At 48.1% G+C, this 18356-nt stretch overlaps 1 protein-coding gene across 3 annotated transcripts in view; it reads right to left on the bottom strand.

The window, feature by feature from the left end:
- The window catches only part of ece2b (endothelin converting enzyme 2b), a 30969-nt gene that overhangs the window by 5615 nt on the left and 6998 nt on the right, over positions 1–18356 (bottom strand). The window contains exons 1-14 of one of the 3 annotated variants that reach the window (XM_013911967.1): positions 15060–15433; positions 11591–11677; positions 8870–9005; positions 8224–8439; positions 7932–8056; positions 6646–6792; positions 6351–6416; positions 6077–6265; positions 3055–3197; positions 2018–2132; positions 1151–1261; positions 959–1057; positions 618–695; positions 146–249 (exon numbers count right to left, since the gene is read on the bottom strand). In XM_013911967.1, coding sequence (XP_013767421.1) covers positions 146–249; positions 618–695; positions 959–1057; positions 1151–1261; positions 2018–2132; positions 3055–3197; positions 6077–6265; positions 6351–6416; positions 6646–6792; positions 7932–8056; positions 8224–8439; positions 8870–9005; positions 11591–11677 — 1616 coding nt within the window. In that variant the 5' untranslated portion in view covers positions 15060–15433. Of the gene's footprint in view, positions 1–145; positions 250–617; positions 696–958; positions 1058–1150; positions 1262–2017; positions 2133–3054; positions 3198–6076; positions 6266–6350; positions 6417–6645; positions 6793–7931; positions 8057–8223; positions 8440–8869; positions 9006–11590; positions 11678–11810; positions 12205–15059; positions 15434–18356 lie in introns of those variants that run through there. The other 2 variants (XM_013911966.1, XM_005737499.1) reach the window with 2 other exon arrangements.

Raw genomic sequence — 18356 nt, 5'->3', positions numbered from 1 at the left:
AAATGATGTAAACTGATGGTTACACTGTGTCACACTGTGAGTACGACCCCTGAGGACGTGTGCGGCTGTATATTTGTGTAGCTGCGCCTCCTGATGTCGGCGTGTATTAGTGACCTCTGTGTGCACTGATGCACGTGTGCATTACTGGTCTTTGTTGGGAGTCTTCCTCAGCTGGTCGGCCATCACTCGAGAGGAGAAGTTGTAGAAGTTCAACATGTTCTGGAAGAAGCTGTCATCTGACACTTCATACTGAAATACAGAACCAAGCTGTTAGAATACATTAAATTGAACAGCAGGGGGCAGCACAGCACCACCCAAACGTGAATCTAGAGTCTGACATTCAGAGTCTGCAGGAAACATTTAATTGCAAATGTCCTAAATCGGATTTAGGACGGCTTTCACAGTGTTCCCTCAGTGTGTGCTGTGCAGACGACTGATTACCACCAGTCGTCTTTCTTGGAGCACTTCTTGGTGCTGCCACTTCAAAGCCCTGTGACGTCTCGTGTTTCCTGGTCTGGCTGTTGATTGGCTCTCTGGGAGCCAGGGCGGGATAGCCACCATCACTTACTTTGGTTGGTTTGCAGAGGACCGAGCGATGTTTAGCAGTGTTCACTCACCCCGTCATAAACATCGTCCAACTCCTTGGAGTCCAGGATGAATTCTGGGAAGCCGATCATGTCATAGATTGCATCTGCCTAACGAGGAGCACACAGACAAATCGGTCTTTAACCCTTTTCCTAGTTATCAGCCTTTTTCTGCCTCTTTTCCTGGTGCTGTTGATATTATTTACAGTGAAACTGTTATATTATGGGATACCGGGCACTTTAAGCTCAACTAAGGTAGCCTAACCCGTCTGTAAACCTAACCACCACCAACATTTTCTGTCTCCTACATTTCAAAACCCCAAGGGTACAAACTTTAAGTTGTGTATGCGCTGTGTTTGTGTGTCTGTGTGGACCTTGTCCTTTGCAGCCTGTCTCGTCTGGTCGTCCATCCAGCTGAGTTGGTCTAGCGCTTCTTTGAACGCTGACCGGATGGCGTTGATCATCTTTTCAGCCTGTAAGAGATGAGCGAGTGAGCTCAAACTAACCAGACCTCAATCAGACCTCATGACGAAGTTTCCGAAGGCAGGGCCGGCTCAGTGACTCACAATCTCTTTGCTTTGTTTGTCAAAAGTTGCCTTGACGAACAGCGCTCCCAGCGCAAAGCCCAGGGTGTCGTCAGTGTTCCCAATGCAGGTCTGCCAGCGCGGCGTACAGGACTACGATAAAACACATGCAGTTACAAACTCCTAGGCCCAGTTAGACCAGAGCAGGTGAGTCTACAACCAGTTAGAAGCAGTTAACCTGCTACAGATTGGTATTAGCATAAAGAAGCAGCTGCTTGTTGAAACCAGTCCTGAATGATTGAACCAGTTGGCTCTAACTAAGGTATCACTTCCTTCCTTGGCATAACACATGAAACTAATCGTGAGCTAACCAATTCAATCCAACTTTATTTATAGAGTACTTCAAAAACAACATGGCTGACCAAGTACTTTCCAGTAAAAAACAGTGAGTAAAAAAAATGTAAAAAAACAAAGAAAACTGTATCCCACAGGACGAGTGAATGGTTTCAGACATGACCTTAGTAATGATCAGACCAGCTCTGAGTTTATTGTGTTCGTGTGTGTCTAAGTTGTTATTAAAACAACATGAATTTTAAACACGGTGCACAGTATTTTATCAGAATGTCAGAATGTTTAAACAACACACTGATCGCTGTTTCCGGGTTGTTTTAAGCATTCCTTGAAATAAACAATATTCTAGCTAACTGAGGTCACTCTACTTGAAGGGCACCGACTGGTTGGAACCCAAACACCATATTACAACTTACAACTCCAGTTATTCTGACACCAGCTGAATGCACCATCAGTTTAAGGAGTTGAAAAAGAAAGCGTTAGGATTACCAGTTGCAGCAGTAGTAACACTAATGAGTGTATCAGCAGCAGTGGCAGTAGTATTTCAAGCTTCTGTACCTTCTTGGTCCCATAAAGACTCTCCAGCAGTTTGTCCTGAGCATTCTCGAAGCGTTGGTCCAGACTGGCGACACTCTTCTGAACCAATGTCCACATCATGTAGTTGTTCAGCAGACTGGAGACACACACACTTCTCATTACACACCAACCAGGCAGATTTAATAAGCAGGGCAAGAGCAGAGCAAGCAGGGCAGGGCTGGGCAAGCAGGGCATGAGAAGCAGGGGTAGGGCAAACAGGGAAGGGCAAGCAGGGGTAGGGCAGGGAAGCAGGGGAAGAGCAAGCAGGACAGGGCAAGCAGAGGTAGGATAAGCAGGGCAGGGCAAGCAGAGGTAGGATAAGCAGGGCAGGGCAAGCAGGGCAGAGCAAGCAGGGAAGGATGGATGCCAGGGACTACGTCACTGTGGGACATGTTGGTGAATAAGAAGTTTGTACAGGTTTAATTTAGAACTTTCAGAACTCAGCAGTCAGTGTTGTTCTGCTTATAGTGTTTGGGCTGACAGGAGTGTTACCAGATGCACGTAAACACAGACATAAGTGTTTGATTATTTTTTGATGTTCATTCTTTAAAAATGAACTCGAGAAGTTATTCCCTTAGAAATCGTACTCATCCTAGTTTCTGTTTCACAGTTACTAAGCTCCGCATCTTTAGCTGGAGTGTGATTTGGCTTTTTTATCTGTGCATATTTTTTAAGTTAACCCTCTCACTTCTCAGGCTGCAGCAGTGGGTCAGTCCCCACAGACACCTGTGCTCAAATGTCCGGCTTCACAGCGGTGGGTATACTTCACACAACTTAACTACTGTTTTGTTGTTCACCTATTTAAGCTTTAGACGGTGAAGGTTTTTAATGCATTTACCTGACAAAAATTTGGCTGGTTAATGATTAATTGTGTCTGTGATGTGAGTCTCACTCTGAGTGAGAGTCACGGAGCTGCTCAAACCTGCACTTCATTCATGAGAGCAGCACAGTCTGACAATTCATGTCAATAAGACCTGTGTGTTACCGCTGTGGGGGTGGGGCAGTGGATAGCGGCTGACCTGCGGTCTGTCTTGTTGATGAGCTCCGACACCTGCTGCAGGTACTCTTTGGCATACAGGACGACAGGTTCGGTGTCGTTTAGCTCCAGAGGAGACAGAGAGGACGACAAGTAGTCCAACCAGTCGATGGCTGGAGCCAGCAGCTGGAAAGGCAGAGACATCGGGACACATCACAATAAAACTGACCCCAGCAATGAACCAATCAACGGGGAAAATGAGACAAAGGAGCATCTGAAGAAGGACAAGGAGACGCAGGTGAAGCCAGTCAGGAGGATAACAGTGTTGGGAAAAGAACAAAGGAGGGAAGTAAAACAGAGAATCCCAGAGGAGACGCTAACGTCCAGAAAGAATAAAAAAACATAACCACGAAGAGCGAGCAGAGACATCAGAGTGTGTTTAAAGAGTCTGACAGACCAGCAGGCACATCTGCATTCACACGTATGTACACGTGTGTGATTGCTTGCACACGGTGTAGATACACTGTCAGTTTGCTCTGCATATAAAGGCCTTACACTCGAGCCCTCTGTGTTTGCCGGGGTTAGAGACCCCGGTATAACCCAAGCTACCACCCCAAACACCCCAAACAATACCATTTCGATTTACAACTTACTACTTCGTCGCAAAAATAAAATCTAAAAAATTAGCGAATATTTTAAATTTGCGGTATGAAAAACAGGCGAATTTTGCACAAATAATTTGGAGTCACGTTCCACAAATACTGACTCGCGAACAGGCAAAGTGGCTCTGACTTCATGCGCATCTCAAACTTAGCAGCTCCTGTTTGTCTGTGAGAAAGAGCAGTGAGGCTTTTAACAGGGCTGCCTGCCTGTCAGCAGTAATCCTCAGTGTGGGAGCAGACTGCACCACCCGGGGGGGAGATGCAGAGATGGAAAGCTAATCCCTGCTGTCTGCTTTGCTTCAGCTTCAAACAGTCAGAAAGTCAAAAACTGAAGTGTGGAGACTCTGCGGGGAGGAAACACACCACAGTGAATGAGTGGAGGCTTTTTTAAGACAATGGCACAGAAAGCAGCAGCTCACAGCTTTGACACGTTTTGCTCTCCGACCAGCAAAGCCCATGTAAAGTTTCCACAGCCCTAAACAACATGACTTCACCATAGGGTTGTGTACAGCGGAGCAGCGGTCCTCACAGCAACAGGGTCCAGGGTCTGAATCCACCAGCCGGCTGAGGTCATTGGGTTGGTCCGTCCTGTGTGAGGCTACGTGACATTCCCACACTGGCCGTAGGCGTGGACACCAACAGGTTTCTGCGTCTGCGTTACTGTGCGACGGGCTGAGGACGGGGCCAGGTGTACCCCGCCTTTCACCCTGCTACAGCAGAGCAGTGGGCCTCTAGACCCCCACAATACTGCAATGCATGGGTGGAACACGGCTGCATCTCTGACATAAACAGATCACAAATCAGCAGTTTCACCTTCTTTCCTGTGTTACCTACACGCAGCAGCCAGGCCTGTGCACACTCACTGAGTACACAGAGTCTGTGAAACACGGAGGAGGCTCAGTCGTGGTTTGGGCTGCGTGTCAGTCGGTGGTGTTGGAGATCTTTGTTAAAAACAATGACTTATGAACTCAGAAAAGTGCCATCACGAATACAGGAAAGCTTCTGATTGGCTGCAGCTTCATTTCTGTGGGTCAGGGATGGGCCTGCCCAGAGCCGGACCTCAGCATCACTGAAGCAGTGTGGGCTCATCCTGACAGGGAACAGAAGGCAGAAACATCCAAAGAAGAAACCTGGAGAACTGAAGATGGTCACAGAGAGCTGCTCACACCAAACGTTCAGTTTCAGCTCATTAGAAATGCACAAACTCTGTTTTTGTCTCATGTGCTATATTTCATGTTTCAATAAATCACTCTGCCTATTTACATTGACTCAAGACTTTTGCACAGTACTGTACAGCCTGCAGAGTTTGTTCTTTTGTTCTGCAGGAAATATATCAGCTTCTCGGGAGTCTCATTTTCACAGAACTATTAAAAAATGTGCAAAAAATATACATTTAGTTGCTTCAATAAGCAAAATCAAAGCATCTGAAACAATAAATAAAAGAATTAAAATTAATGTGAGGAGGAAGAGTCCAGACTGCTGAGGTCTCCTCCATCTTCACATCAACCATGTTTATATAATAACCTGTTATCTAACCTCCCTCCCTCTCTCAGAGGTGCAGTCACATAGCAACGACTCATGGCAACGGTAGCCATGGGGACCCCTGAAGCATCTGCAGCCCTGGAGGACAGAGAGCTGCAGCAGACAGGCTGCGCCGCCACGACATCAGAGCCACAACGCCGACGATGAAACACATCTGCTGAATTACTGTGGCCACCGCGAAGATGGCAGGAGGACGCGTCAGAGGAACGCGAGGAGAAAACACAAACGCACGGTCTGAGCGCTGCAGAACAAACGCTGTAATCTGACCTGAGATCAGAGAAATGAACCCAAACCCAGTTAGCAGCAGGAAAGAGGACGCACACAAGCGTCACGCTGATAAAGACCGATGAACATTGGCCGTCCGTTTGTCTCCATCACCCCTGACAGCCACCACCCGTGACCTCTGACCTTTTGTCCAACTGCTTTCATGTTGATTCTGTCAGGCTGCGTCTGCTCGACGCGTCTCTGAAGCTCTTTGACTTTCGGTGACTTTTTGAATATTTCCAGCAAACATTTTTCTGACAGTGAATTCTGCACATGTGACGCCGTTTCACAACATGACAGCGAATCAAACACAATACAAAGTGAAGCCTCCGTTCACATCTGCGACTCTACGTAGACTCAGACCTCGTGACTCAAACGACGACAGCTCTCGGCTCAAAACAGAAACGTGACGAGCCAGATGGACACAGGTGAAGATTCACTTCCTGTCCAGCCTCAGAGGAAACAACCTAGAATGTGGGAGGAGAGGCTCTGAACCCTCACGTCTTTCAGATGTTTGCCAAACATCACTAGGTTCCTTCAGTAACAGTGGGCCGTGATGTAACCAGACACAGAAACCGATCAGGACGCCAGCCTCACCTGCAGCTCCGCGATGGTGACCTTGTGGTAGATCTTCTCTTCGTCTCGCCGCTGGTCCTGTGGGACGGTGATGTTGGCAAGCCCTGTCTCAAAGTCCATAATCTGCTGCATCTGAGCCTGAGTGGAGCTCCTCTCGCCCCCCAGCAGCATCCCCAGCTCCACCATGTAGTCCAGGTACGCCACCAACACCTGGAAGAAGTCAGGTTTATTCTATTTAAGCTTCAATAAAGTCAGCATGTCACTGGAAGAGGTACACCGCTCCAGGCATTCTTACCTTCTCATTGGCTGTCTTGTTAAGGTAATAGTCCCTGGATGGCAGAAAGAGCCCTGATTGGTCCACCTGCAGAAGAGATCGACACGGTGACTCTGTGACAGCACAGGAGTAATTTGAAAGCTTCTCTTTCTGCTGTCACAGACAAATACAAAAAGCAAACACGTCTGCAGAAGCTTGAAGCACAAGTATTCTAGTATGAAATAGTATTAAATAGTTTAGGTTAAAGAGGAAACTGAGACAGATGTTCATTCAGTGGCTCATCGGCTGAATGTGTCACCAGGTGTTTCTGCTTCACCTGAATGACGTTGCTGTTGGAGTTTTTGGGATCGGCGCTGACTCCGACGCTGAAGAACGGCTGACCTCGGTACGGACCGGAGACCACCTTCAGAACATCCATGAAGTTGTCTTTGTCCCAGGGGCCCGTCATGTTCCAGCCTCCAATCTGCACACAGTTCACATTTACTGGAATAACAAAGCAGAAACGTGGAAATCCACGGATGCTAAACAGAACACCGTCATCCAAAATCCCATTTCCTGTAAGTATAGTGATGGCAAACCTAAAGTTCCACGTGCTGTAGATGATAAAGTGATGACAGCAAAGGAAACCCAACTATCAGGTGCTCCCTCTTTGAGCTGGACTCGGTGACAGTGGAAAAACAAATGAAAGCGTATAAATAAAACGTAACACTGACGTTATCACTTCCGTGTGTTGACAGACTGAATCCTAACCCTGTACGCTGATGATACTTTATTATTGATTTTGCTACATATAAAGTTTCCATCCAGGATTCATTTTACTCCAATTAGGAAACATCCCACAGGAAGGAAGCACAGGATTACTTCAAAATAAAAGCTTAAAAGAAATTATTTTTTTTAAAAACTGGAATAAAACCAACTAAAGATTTTAAACAAATATTACAAAGTTTAACACAAAGATGCTGCTACAGTCCTGTGATAAAGGGTCCAGGTGAAACTACTGTAATACCTGCAGTTCTATTATTTTATAATAATAAATTTTATTGTAACTGATCAAACAGGAAGTTTGAAGTCGTAGCAGAGCGAGAACACGCTGATTGGTCCAACAATCATGTTCATAGTGTTCATTAAGTTTCGATGGAATAACACGTTTGCTTTTACTTTGTGTTGAATCGTGCAGATTTCTGTGCTTTGTTTTGATTTGGGAAGTTTCTGAGCTACAACGATGAATGTGCAATAAATGGAACAACAACGTTCCCGAGTGTGGACTTCGCTCCACGTCCTTTACTTTGGGATCATTTGATTAAGCAGCTTGACTGTGGTCACAACACAAAATTAAACCGTTGTAGTAATTTGTTATGATAACATACAAAATATCCTCAGTATTGTATGAATGAAAAAGGATTTTCACCACCAACCACAAAGATCCTGAGGGTCATTTTACAGTAAAGAGATGAAAACAATAATGTTTCCTCGTTAGTCTCTTGTTTCTCCTGCGTTTCATTCTGCAGGACAAAAACCCTCCAAACTCACTTCTGTCTCCAACCTTAAACACTTGGAGCAAATTTGCCTGAGTGATGCGGTTGCCATGGTGACCGGCTGTACCTTGGTGATGAGGTCTATGAGAGGCTGAGCTCCGAGCTCTTCGATCCTCTGGGTGTTGAGGCAGGACAGGTAGTAGGACTGAGTCTTCCTCTCTGCTTCGCTGCTGCCGTTAAACGTCCCGTTCTCTAAAGAACGAAAACAAACTTTGTAAACTAAAAAGTCCGCGTTTAGAAAGCTGGCCGTGTGCTCGTCTTTAACAGTAAAGTTTCACAGTGTTAACAGGGTGAAGCCAGCAGCGAGACCATTAGCTAGTTAATGATCTCTGCACGCATCTCTCCGCCCGCCGCCGTACCCAGCAGGTGTTTGAGCAGCGCCTGGTTCTGCTCCCAGATGCTGTTGAAGGTGGACCAGCGCGAGCGTCCGTCAGGCAGTGGGTTCTTCCTCATCCAGCCTCCGCAGGCAAACTGGTAGAAGTCCTGGCAGGGGTCGGCGCTGCGGTCCATCGCCTCCACGATCTGACTGGCCACAGTGACACAGGCCTCCGACAGGCACAGGCCACGCCCACTGTCTGCAGAGCATCATGGGTGAGAAAAAAAGTCAAGGTCAAAGAAAAGAGTTGTAATTATGAGAGGACGAGAGGACGTCATGAAGGTTATTATGGAGGCAGAAAAGATAAAGATACAGAAAGGAAGGAGAATGGAAAAGCAAAGAGATGGAGACAAAGAAACAAAAGAAAGGAGGAGGCATGGGGACGATCCATAACGTGGGTGAGGAGGAAAGAGAGGAAAGGCGGAGACAGGAAAAAAGGAAAGGCTGAGGCGGACAGAAGGGCATCGGGAAGGAAAGGAGGACGTAGAGATGGAAAGGCAAAGGTGTGAAGGTTAAGGAGGAGCAGCAACAGAAGCCAACACCAAGGAAGCAAGAACCGAAAGAGGGAAGGAAAGGAGGCAAGAACTATAGGAAAAAGGAGGTAGAGGAGTGAAGGAGGGATCCATCACCTGAGCTGAAGCCGAGTCCCAGGACCACCAGGCAGGCCAGTAGAGCCAGGAGGGCGGCCAGCAGCAGGACTGAGAGCAGGACCTCCAGCTGAGTCCTCCTCCCCAGGATGTCCACACCACCCTTCCTGAAGCCCACCTGAGACACAAAGACGGTGTCATCCATCCATGATCCAGGTAATGGTCATATTTAAGCTCAAATCCACATTTAGGAAAACTGTCTTCAAATCTCGATGAGCTGTGGTGAAGTTAGAGCGCTGACCACAAGGTGTGCATGTCACAGTGTCGGGATAATGTCCCACAATGCAATGCACGCATCAGGAAAAAGTCTGTTTACCATTTACTGGGATTATACATGGATGTATGTGGACACAGGGATGAGCGACGCCACCTGTAGGATCGTACTGGAGCTGCTATGAAGTTCACTTCAGCACCTTCAACTTCAGAAGCTTCAAGTACTGAAAGTGTTTTCTTTGTGCTGCTGTGGAAGCGCAGTAATCAGAGAGCTGCAGCGTGTCCTAGCGGCTGCTCGAGCACACGGAGCAGGTCAGCCTGACCTCAGGCTGGTTCACATCGTGTAATTACTCACCTGGATGATTGAGAATGCATCAAGACACAAACCAAGGCTGCAGATCAAATGTCCACAGACGCAGAGTCTGTTTCCCGTTTCATGCCCCAAATAGTTTGATGCACTCTGTGATTTATTTGCTATTTTTTAATTATTGTGTAACCTCTTGGTTACATACAATACAGCTTTATTTCTGTAGCACATTTAAAACCAAAGGTACAGACAAAATAAGAAGTAAAACATTCGTTTAGAAGATAAAATTACAGGGTATTCATAAATATAAGGTAAATGCAGTGGGACATTAGTAGAAGATAAGTAACATGAGGGTGAAACATGGGGGAAGTGCACTAACGAACTGAAAACGCTCAGTCAAACAGGTGAGTTTCTAACTGAGATTTAAATGAGTAGATGGAGTCAGAGGCACGAACAGCAGGAAGATTGTTCCGGAGGCTCGAGGCTGCCGGGCAAAAGCACCTCTGGTCTTTACCAGGATCCAGGCTGAACCGAGAGTAACTGTCCTGATGACCTTAGGGCTCTGCCAGGGGTATATGGAGGGAGTTCAGTGAGGTAGCACGGCGCAGTATTGTTTATGATTTTAAAGGTAAGCCACAGAATTTCAAACTCAATTCGGTATTTGACAGGGAGGCAGTGCAGCTGAGCAAGGACTGGGCTGACAGAGGCAAACCTTGCGGTTCCAGTCAGAAGGCGTCCGGCAGTGTTGTGGACAAGCTGCGATCTATAAGAAGGGCGGAGACCAAAGTAACGGGATTACAGTCGTCTAATCTAGAGGTCACAGAAGTTTCTCGAGGTCCTTCTTTGGTATGTAGTGCTTGGCCTTGGAGATTTGATGCAGTTGGTAGAAACTAGATTTAACTACAGAGGATAGTTGCTGTCAAACTTAAAGGAGCTGTCAAAGAGAACACCTAAGTTGCTAACAGTGCCAGAAAGAAAGGCGGCAAGAGTGTCAGCAAACTGGTCCGTGAAGCATGGCTGTGGAGCAGCACGATTTCTTCTCATTCAATATCAGAGAGCTATCAGAGCCAGTAGCGCTGAAACAGTGTAATGACGACGAAATGTCAGCCGAGAATAAATTCACATCCACAGTAATTAAGGTCCTGATAGTGACGGACGATGAGGCCGCACCGTCTCCACCTTCTAACATATCCTCATTTTAAACTGATTTATAAGTGCTCAGCGTGTGCAGAAGTCTTGAATCGTTTGCTTGCCAGTAGTCAAGACTCTCCTGTAGGTTCTTCTCTGGCTCGCTGAAAAAGTACTCGTCAGATGTTTTTCACTCATTCGCAGTCCCGTCCTTGTGCCTGACCATTTTCACAGCAACATGAACTCTGACCTGTGTGACCTCAGCAGATGAGCCTGGGCTGTGTCTGGTTAGCAGAGGACCAGCTTCATGGTGATGGAAATGCTGCCCAGCACATGATGGTGGACCTCAGCACCACTGAAGCCGTGTGGGATCATCCTGACAGAGCACAGAACAAACGCAGAAACATGCAAAGAACAGCTTTGAATGTCCTTCAGGAAGCCTGGAGAACCGTTCCTGGAGAACCGTTCCTGGAGAACCGTTCCTGGAGAACGTCACAGAGCTGCCTGAGAGCTGCTTCACACTGATACTCAGCTTTCGTCTGAGACGCTGGGTTTTCATGTTTGCAGCAGTTCTCCTGCACAGTTCTGTGATTTCAGACATCCTGCTTGTTTAGTGCGTGGTTGCGCTGTGACGTAACTGGAAGCCTGCGCGGTGCAGCACAGGCCTGATGGATTAAGAGGTTGCAGACGTGGGGCCAGAAGTTTGTGTCTGAACGCTCTGTCCTCCCCTCGCTGCCAAAATGTTCCCCAGCAGCCTTGGTGGCGGAGCTCCAGACCTCCTGCTGCTCCTCTCTTTGTTGGTGGTGGACTCACACTGCGGGGCCCCTGTTGGGTTTTCAGTCTGACCCCGCAAAGGCCTGCATGCAGGGGGTTGATGCCACTGGGTCTGGGACTTCACCTGGGACCAGTTAAAAGGCTTAAAGTGGTTTCCACTGTCGCTCAGAGCTGCTCTCTGTAAGGCTGAGAGGTCGCGACCTCGCCGTGACGCTGCGATCTGAGCTTTACAAATAAAATGAATTTCCTGTAGATGTGACGTGTTTGCCGCGTTCACTGACCTCCACTCTGTCAGGAGACGAGGCCGCCTCAGCCGGCACGTCGGACACCTCCTCCTCCTCCAGGGTTGCTCGCTTATAGCTGGACATCTGTGGAGAGAGAGGCAGGCAGTCAGAGACGTGCACCCTGACGCATACATAAGAAAAACAGCCGAGAAAATTGAATCTGCGGGGCGGAAACACAGAGCAGAGCTTCTGGAAACGCTGCCAAATGATCATCAACCTTTATTAAAACAGAGCCTCTCAGCCTGGCTCAGCTGCAGCATCGACGTAGGAAGCACTGCTGGGTCTGACAGGGTGGGGTTACAGCTGACCTGCAGTCACGCTGCACACAGACGTGAACCGAGGATAACTGTGACGAACACGTTTGTCCCTGGAGCCTGTCTTTGGGTTTCAAGGATGGCTTTCATTACAAATGTAAGAGGAACCTGTTGAACCAACAGGTGCACACACAGAAAACAGGTGGGACTCAGTGAATCACACGCGTGTCCACGCTACACCCACAGGTCAAACCTGTAAACTCAGTTTCTACACTAAGATCACTAAAAGGCTGATTTATTTGACTTAATCTGAACAAAAACAGCTGATGTCCTGATGCACGCTCAATCATCCAGGTAAGGAAATCCCAAAAGTCAAAGGAGCTTTTAAAGAAAAGCGTCTGGACTTCTTTAAGTTGCTTGAAGACGTTTCGCCTCTCATCCGAGAAGCTTCTTCAGTCCTGAACTGAAGAAGCTTTGATCTCCTTTGACTACGATGACCTGGATGACCGAGAACCTTCACAGACATGAATCCCAAAAGGCTGATTCTGCTCATCTGTTCGCCCTGAAACCAGCAGCACTGAGTGAAAGGAGGGAAAGACCATCTCTGAATCGAGGAGGGGGCCTAAGGGTACATCTGTCACCAAATGCTGTGATTGCAGCCTTTCCCCAACTCTCTGTGAATGGGACTCATGGTTATTGATCAGTGGGCTTTGATTCAATTCAGTTTTATTTATATAGCGCCAAATCACAACAAAAGTCGCCTCAAGGCGCTTCATAGATACAGAGAGAAACCCAACAATCATATGACCCCCTATGAGCAGCACTTTGGCAACAGTGGGAAGGAAAAACTCCCTTTTAACAGGAAGAAACCTCCGGCAGAACCAGGCTCAGGGAGGGGCGGGGCCATCTGCTGTGATTGGTTGGGGTGAGAGAAGGAAGACAGGATAAAGACATGCTGTGGAAGAGAGACAGAGGTTAATAACAGATATGATTCAATGCAGAGAGGTCTGTTAATACATAGTGAGTGAGAAAGGTGACTGGAAAGGAAAAACTCAATGCATCATGGGAATCCCCCGGCAGCCTACGTCTATTGCAGCATAACTAAGGGAGGATTCAGGGTCACCTGGTCCAGCCCTAACTATATGCTTTAGCAAAAAGGAAAGTTTGAAGCCTAATCTTGAAAGTAGAGATAGTGTCTGTCTCCTGAATCCAAACTGGAAGCTGGCGAAATCTGGTGGCGTTTACATGAGCCTGTCAGGAGTCGGGCTGCACAAATAAATATCAGCTCCTGTTGAAGTGTCTCAAAGGTGTTGGTGTGGAGGCCAAAACAGGCCGCAGGCGTAGCAGCACTGACAACAGCTGATGATTTTGAAATGGAGATGGAACAATTTCAGAATAATGGTCGTCAATGAAAACAAAGACTCATCAGAGAACCCGGAGGAATCGCAGGGACATGGCCGATAACTGCCACCTTCATTAAAACATCCACGCTCAGCAGCTCGACGTGTTGTCCACACGTGCAGGCTACTGCTCCATCACGGAGAAGGAGCCAGGTGGAGGAGCGTGAACCCAGAAACAGGACGAAGCAGAGCCAGGGCAGCTGCTGTCCTCGGCTCTCAGACCATCACAGACTGGCGTTGGCGATGAGCGTGGACTGTCCCTGCGAAGGACTCTGTGTTTGTGCAGCGACAGATGAATAAATATGAGAAACGTGCAGCTCGTGCAGTAAACTGAGAGCAGAGCGGGGCTCAGCATGAGGAGACAGTTAACTGTGATCAAATAAATCTGCACTTCCTCTGTTTACCCTCGGCCCCCTTCTCCCTCCTCCCCCACACTGACTGCACCTCCACCCCCTCGCTCATTGTGTGGCAGAAGCACAAACAGCACGGCGCTCCACCCTGCAGGGAGAAGCGAGCGCTGATCCCGGACCAGGGCAGAGACATAAACTCAAACAGCTGCGCTCCGTTTTCACCACAACACCAGCTCACATACTGCTTATGGGCGCCATGGAAACCACCGTGTGCGGTGCTAACTGTTAGCGTGTTAGCAGTGAAGCTGTGCTGAAGGCGTGAGGATGATGATGATGATGGTCTGAACCACAGTTTACAGCTGATCTGAACTCTGACCAAAACTATGCAGACGCCCCCCTCGCCCCTCCTCCACCCTCACCCCCCTGGCCCCTCCTCCACCCTCACCCCCCTCGCCCCTCCTCCACCCTCACCCCCCTGCACTTTGTAAGAAATCCCACAAAGTGGAGCTTCGTGTTGTTTGTGCTGAGTAAATGTTTCCCTTCAGGCCTGCGGGGGCGCGGCCGCCCCTGGGGGGGCTGAAGTTTGAAGGTTTCACTGCACTCTTTCCTTTTTGAGTAGTTTGACTTCATTGAGCGCTTTGGTTTTCGTCACCCTCCAGTGAAATATGATGTTTTTACAGGGTGTCTTTACTGTTGTGAATCACAGGAATGTTTCAGGGCAATGAAGCATATGTTGAGCAGGTTGGTGGGGGCCCCGAGGGCCGACACACCTCAGAGCCGCCGTCCTGTTTCAGCATCAACCGACTGGAGCGCTCGTAGAGGGCGACTCCTTCATAGTCTGACTGTACTGACGTCTACGCCAAACGAGGCTCTGCACCAGCTGATCTCCGAGCTCAGTGAACTCTTTGCTGATGACTTTATAGACTCAGCCGCTGGTTTCATGTCTTAATAAATAAAACACGAAGTTCATTTTGAAACGATGTCCCGTTTGAGTCAAGGAGCAGAAAGCAGGGGAAGATTAACGAGCGGGGCTTCGCTGTGACTGCAGTGCGAGCTTGCAGCGTTCCTCAGTGTCTCGGACGGATCCACCGCCCGCTCGCCAAAAGCTCCGACAGCAGAACCGCTCAGTGCGAGGCCTAAAGAGCAGACCTGACAAGGGGGCGTGTCTGCAGCTGCAACCGGGTCGCACCTGAATGTGCAGGCCTGCAGTCGCACACGTCTCGTGGTTTCACACAGACGCTTTTACGTGGCCTACGCTTACATCAAAGGCAACTTTTGTAAGTATCCTGAAGGAACAGCCCCCCCAGCCCCCCCTGATAATCAGAAACAACACAAAGAGGGACTTTCCTAAAAGCTAGATGTTGGCGAGTGTGATGGCTTCAGACAAGCGTGGGCCCGCACATGAGCCCGAGTGAGTGTAACCATGGAAACGTGCGTCACACCGACACTTATCTGAGTTGACCTCAAACAGCCGACCCCATGCGAGCGTGCGAGCGCCAGCTCAGAGCGGGCGTTTGCCGTGAGGATACGCTCCAGCTGGCAGAAGAATAACCGCTGCCCAGGAACGAGCGGCGAGCTCCAGCAGCTTCTGAGGATGGATTTCTCCCACCGCGGGTCACAAAGGAGGCGCGGCAGCGGGTCTGTCTCAGTGTCGGCGGAGGGTGGGAGCGTCTTCCGGTCTGTCCTCGGAGGCTCCGCGGTCTCACGGTCCTGCTGTCCTACAGGAAACCAAAGGTTTCCAACTGTTTCCTTCCTCGGGACCCACTCGGGGGCTGTCTCTCTCTCTCTCCCTGTCTCACTCTCTGTCAGTGTCTCTCATCCGGCTCTGTTCTCTTTAATTGATGACGCACACAGAGGGGGAGAGAGGGGGGAGTGGGTTGCTAGGAGACAGGAGACAGGAGTGTGTGTTATATCTCTCTGTAGAGGTTGATGTCATTGTGTGTGTGTGTGTGTGTGTGTGTGTGTGTGTGTGTGTGTGTGTGTGTGTGTGTGTGTAATTAAATAATGCCAGTGAATCATCTCCATTCAGCTCGGATGGAGTTCACTGCAGCTTATATAACGCCTGTCTGTCTGTTCTGGATGTGAAGTCTGCTCTTTTGTCCCCTCGCAGCCTCCGTACTCAAACACATGACCTGAGGTACAAACACCTGAACACGAGCTTCATCTCGGTGCTGCTGACAGGCCTGAAAAACTCCACATCCAAGAGCGACAGTAGCCAGTACATCGCTGCTCATCACTCAGAACCAAGCAGACGCCCGAGGACACCAGCGAGCGCAAAAGTATTTGGACACTCTTGAAAGGATCTGGATTCACGTGAATCGTCTGAACTGCTGTAAAAAGTCTGTGAAAAGCATCTGATCTCTGGTGCAGACACGTTGCCCTCTCTGCTCACGCTCTGCACCGTCCTCCATCACAGACTCTGGGCTTCTCAAGTGTAGCTGGATTTCACCTCATGCAGGAGACGTCTTCACTTTGAAACGTCAGACTTAAAGGAGGTCAGGTGTTTCTTTTTTTAAGTACGTCAGACTTCAGACCATGACTGGGATGACTGGGAACCTACAGAGATGATCCAGCACTCGCTTTGATTTCACAGAAGTTTGCAGAGAAAAGCGTCTGGACTTCTTTAAGTTGCTTGAAGACGTTTCACCTCTCATCCGAGAAGAAGTCCAGGCGCTTTTCTTTGCAAGCTCCTTTGACCACGATGACCTGGATGACTGAGAACCTTCACAGACAGAAGTCAAAGTTCTTCTCATTAATGTAGAAGACAGAGGATCCAGACTCGCAGGCTCAGAGGTTGTGTTTGGACTTCATGACCTGAACATTTCTCACAATCCCACAGCTTTGCCTGGAATAATTCAGGGAAGCTAGCATCACTCCGGCGCTCCAAAGCGTCTCCTTCCAGGTGAAGCTGCGACTCTTTGAGTCTTTCATACTGTTTTGTTTTCCATGAACTCGGAATCAGTGCACAAAGAACCAGCTGGACTGGTTTTCCACCCGATGATACGCATCATGCTCGATGCAAACAGAATAACCATAATGCATCAGTCCTCCCCGAGGGGGGGAACAGAGGAGCCAGATTATCCCTCCTCCTCTACCAGCTTAAGACACTAGTAGAAAGTCCTTTTACTTTTGGAAAATAGAATTTGTATATCCTCTACAAGGTGTTAGTACACGTGGAAAATGTAGTTACGCTATAAAGACTAGACAGTCTTGGAAAAACGAGACCCGCCCTGTAAAAAGCATCAGTGGTCTCAGGAGTCCGCACTGATCCTGCAGACTCGTGTGTTTAGTATTTGCTGTCGTGTTCCACAGAAAAAAACACGGTGATGCTGGGTAACAGGCATCTCCGAAAACGTTAGAGCACTTGTGCAAATATGTGATGTCCTGATGAATCGAGCAGATATTTGAAGTTTACACAGAAACATTCTCAGATGAAAACATCTTAAAAGTTTATTTTGTGACCCAGAAAGAGTAATATAGTGGAACCCTGACTTCCAGAGGGTCTTTCGTAAGTCAAAATTCAAAGTCGAAGCACCTTTTTCCATCGCCTTTTGAGTGAGGCGATGCTGGCTGAAGACGAAGTTCTTGGTGGGGGAGGAGGTGGTGGAGGCTGAAGAAAGCATACGTATGCTTTCTTCAGCCTCCGCCACTGCCTCGTTAGAGTTTTGGACGAAATGCATTCTGGGATATTGCATTTCATCATTTCGAGCTGATTGGAGACCAAAACAGCCAATCAGATTTTTTTTGCATCCAAGTCTGCAATAAGGATGCTTAGCTTCAGCTGCTGATGCGTCTCAGTTTCCCTCGATTCCTGGGGCGGGGCCATCTCTGTCAGCGTTAGTGACGTTGTCACGATCCTGGGTCTTTTGACTCAGCGTTTTGAGTTTTAATTAATTCTGATGTTTATGGTTTATGTTTACGTCCATTAGCTTATCTAAGTTCGTTTGCTTGGTAGTTTCCCCTTGTGTTTCCAACCCCCTCATTATGTTTCCTGTTTTATTTTGAAGAGGTCCTGTGTTCCTGTGTTTAGTTTTACTCTCCCGTTGTGACGTTGTTGTGTTCATGCGTGTCAGCTGTTTGCATTTCCCTCGATATCCTCCTGTGTGGATTTGGTCCGTGTGTTTTCAGTCATTCCTCGTCAGGTCGTCTGTGTGTTCACGTCCCCAGGTATCCACGCCAGGTTTAAGGTTTTTTCATGTTTTAGTTTTAGTTCCCCCAGTTTCGGTTATTGTTTAGTTTCACCCATGCCCTTTGTTTGTATTTATTTTGCCAGCCTTAATAAACTGCTTGTTTTCTGTTCATCCACGTGGCGTTTCACATTGTTTCGGTTTGCATTTGAATCCTGTTTTCACAACAAATACAGTCTACCTCTGCCAGACTGTGACACACGTGTATTTAATCTTTATTCTGAACCTGACCAATGAATTTTTAGTGTTTCAATAAAGACAAACTTAATTACGGTCCTTTTGCTAAAGCCCTCCCCGACAGCTTGACGCTTTTTACCCATCTAAGTGTTGCAGCACATTCATCCGTCATCTTGATGACGCAGTGCAACGGTCAACTTGGCAAAATTAAGCAGCTGTTGCTTTCCAAACCTCACAGGAGAGCATGGCTGATGCTACACTGCCTACATTCTGCTGTTACAGCGCCGATGCTTCTCATCAATCCTGGGAAAAGCGCGAGTGTAGGAATGGTTGGAGTCTTTGTTGGTTCTAAGTAGGGCTGCCACAATTAGTCGACTAGTCACGATTACATCGAC

Source organism: Pundamilia nyererei, unplaced genomic scaffold (genome assembly GCF_000239375.1).
Source record: "Pundamilia nyererei isolate P.nyererei 1_Seehausen unplaced genomic scaffold, PunNye1.0 scaffold00076, whole genome shotgun sequence".
NCBI lineage: Eukaryota > Metazoa > Chordata > Actinopteri > Cichliformes > Cichlidae > Pundamilia > Pundamilia nyererei.
This window is presented reverse-complemented; position numbering and strand designations above follow the sequence as displayed.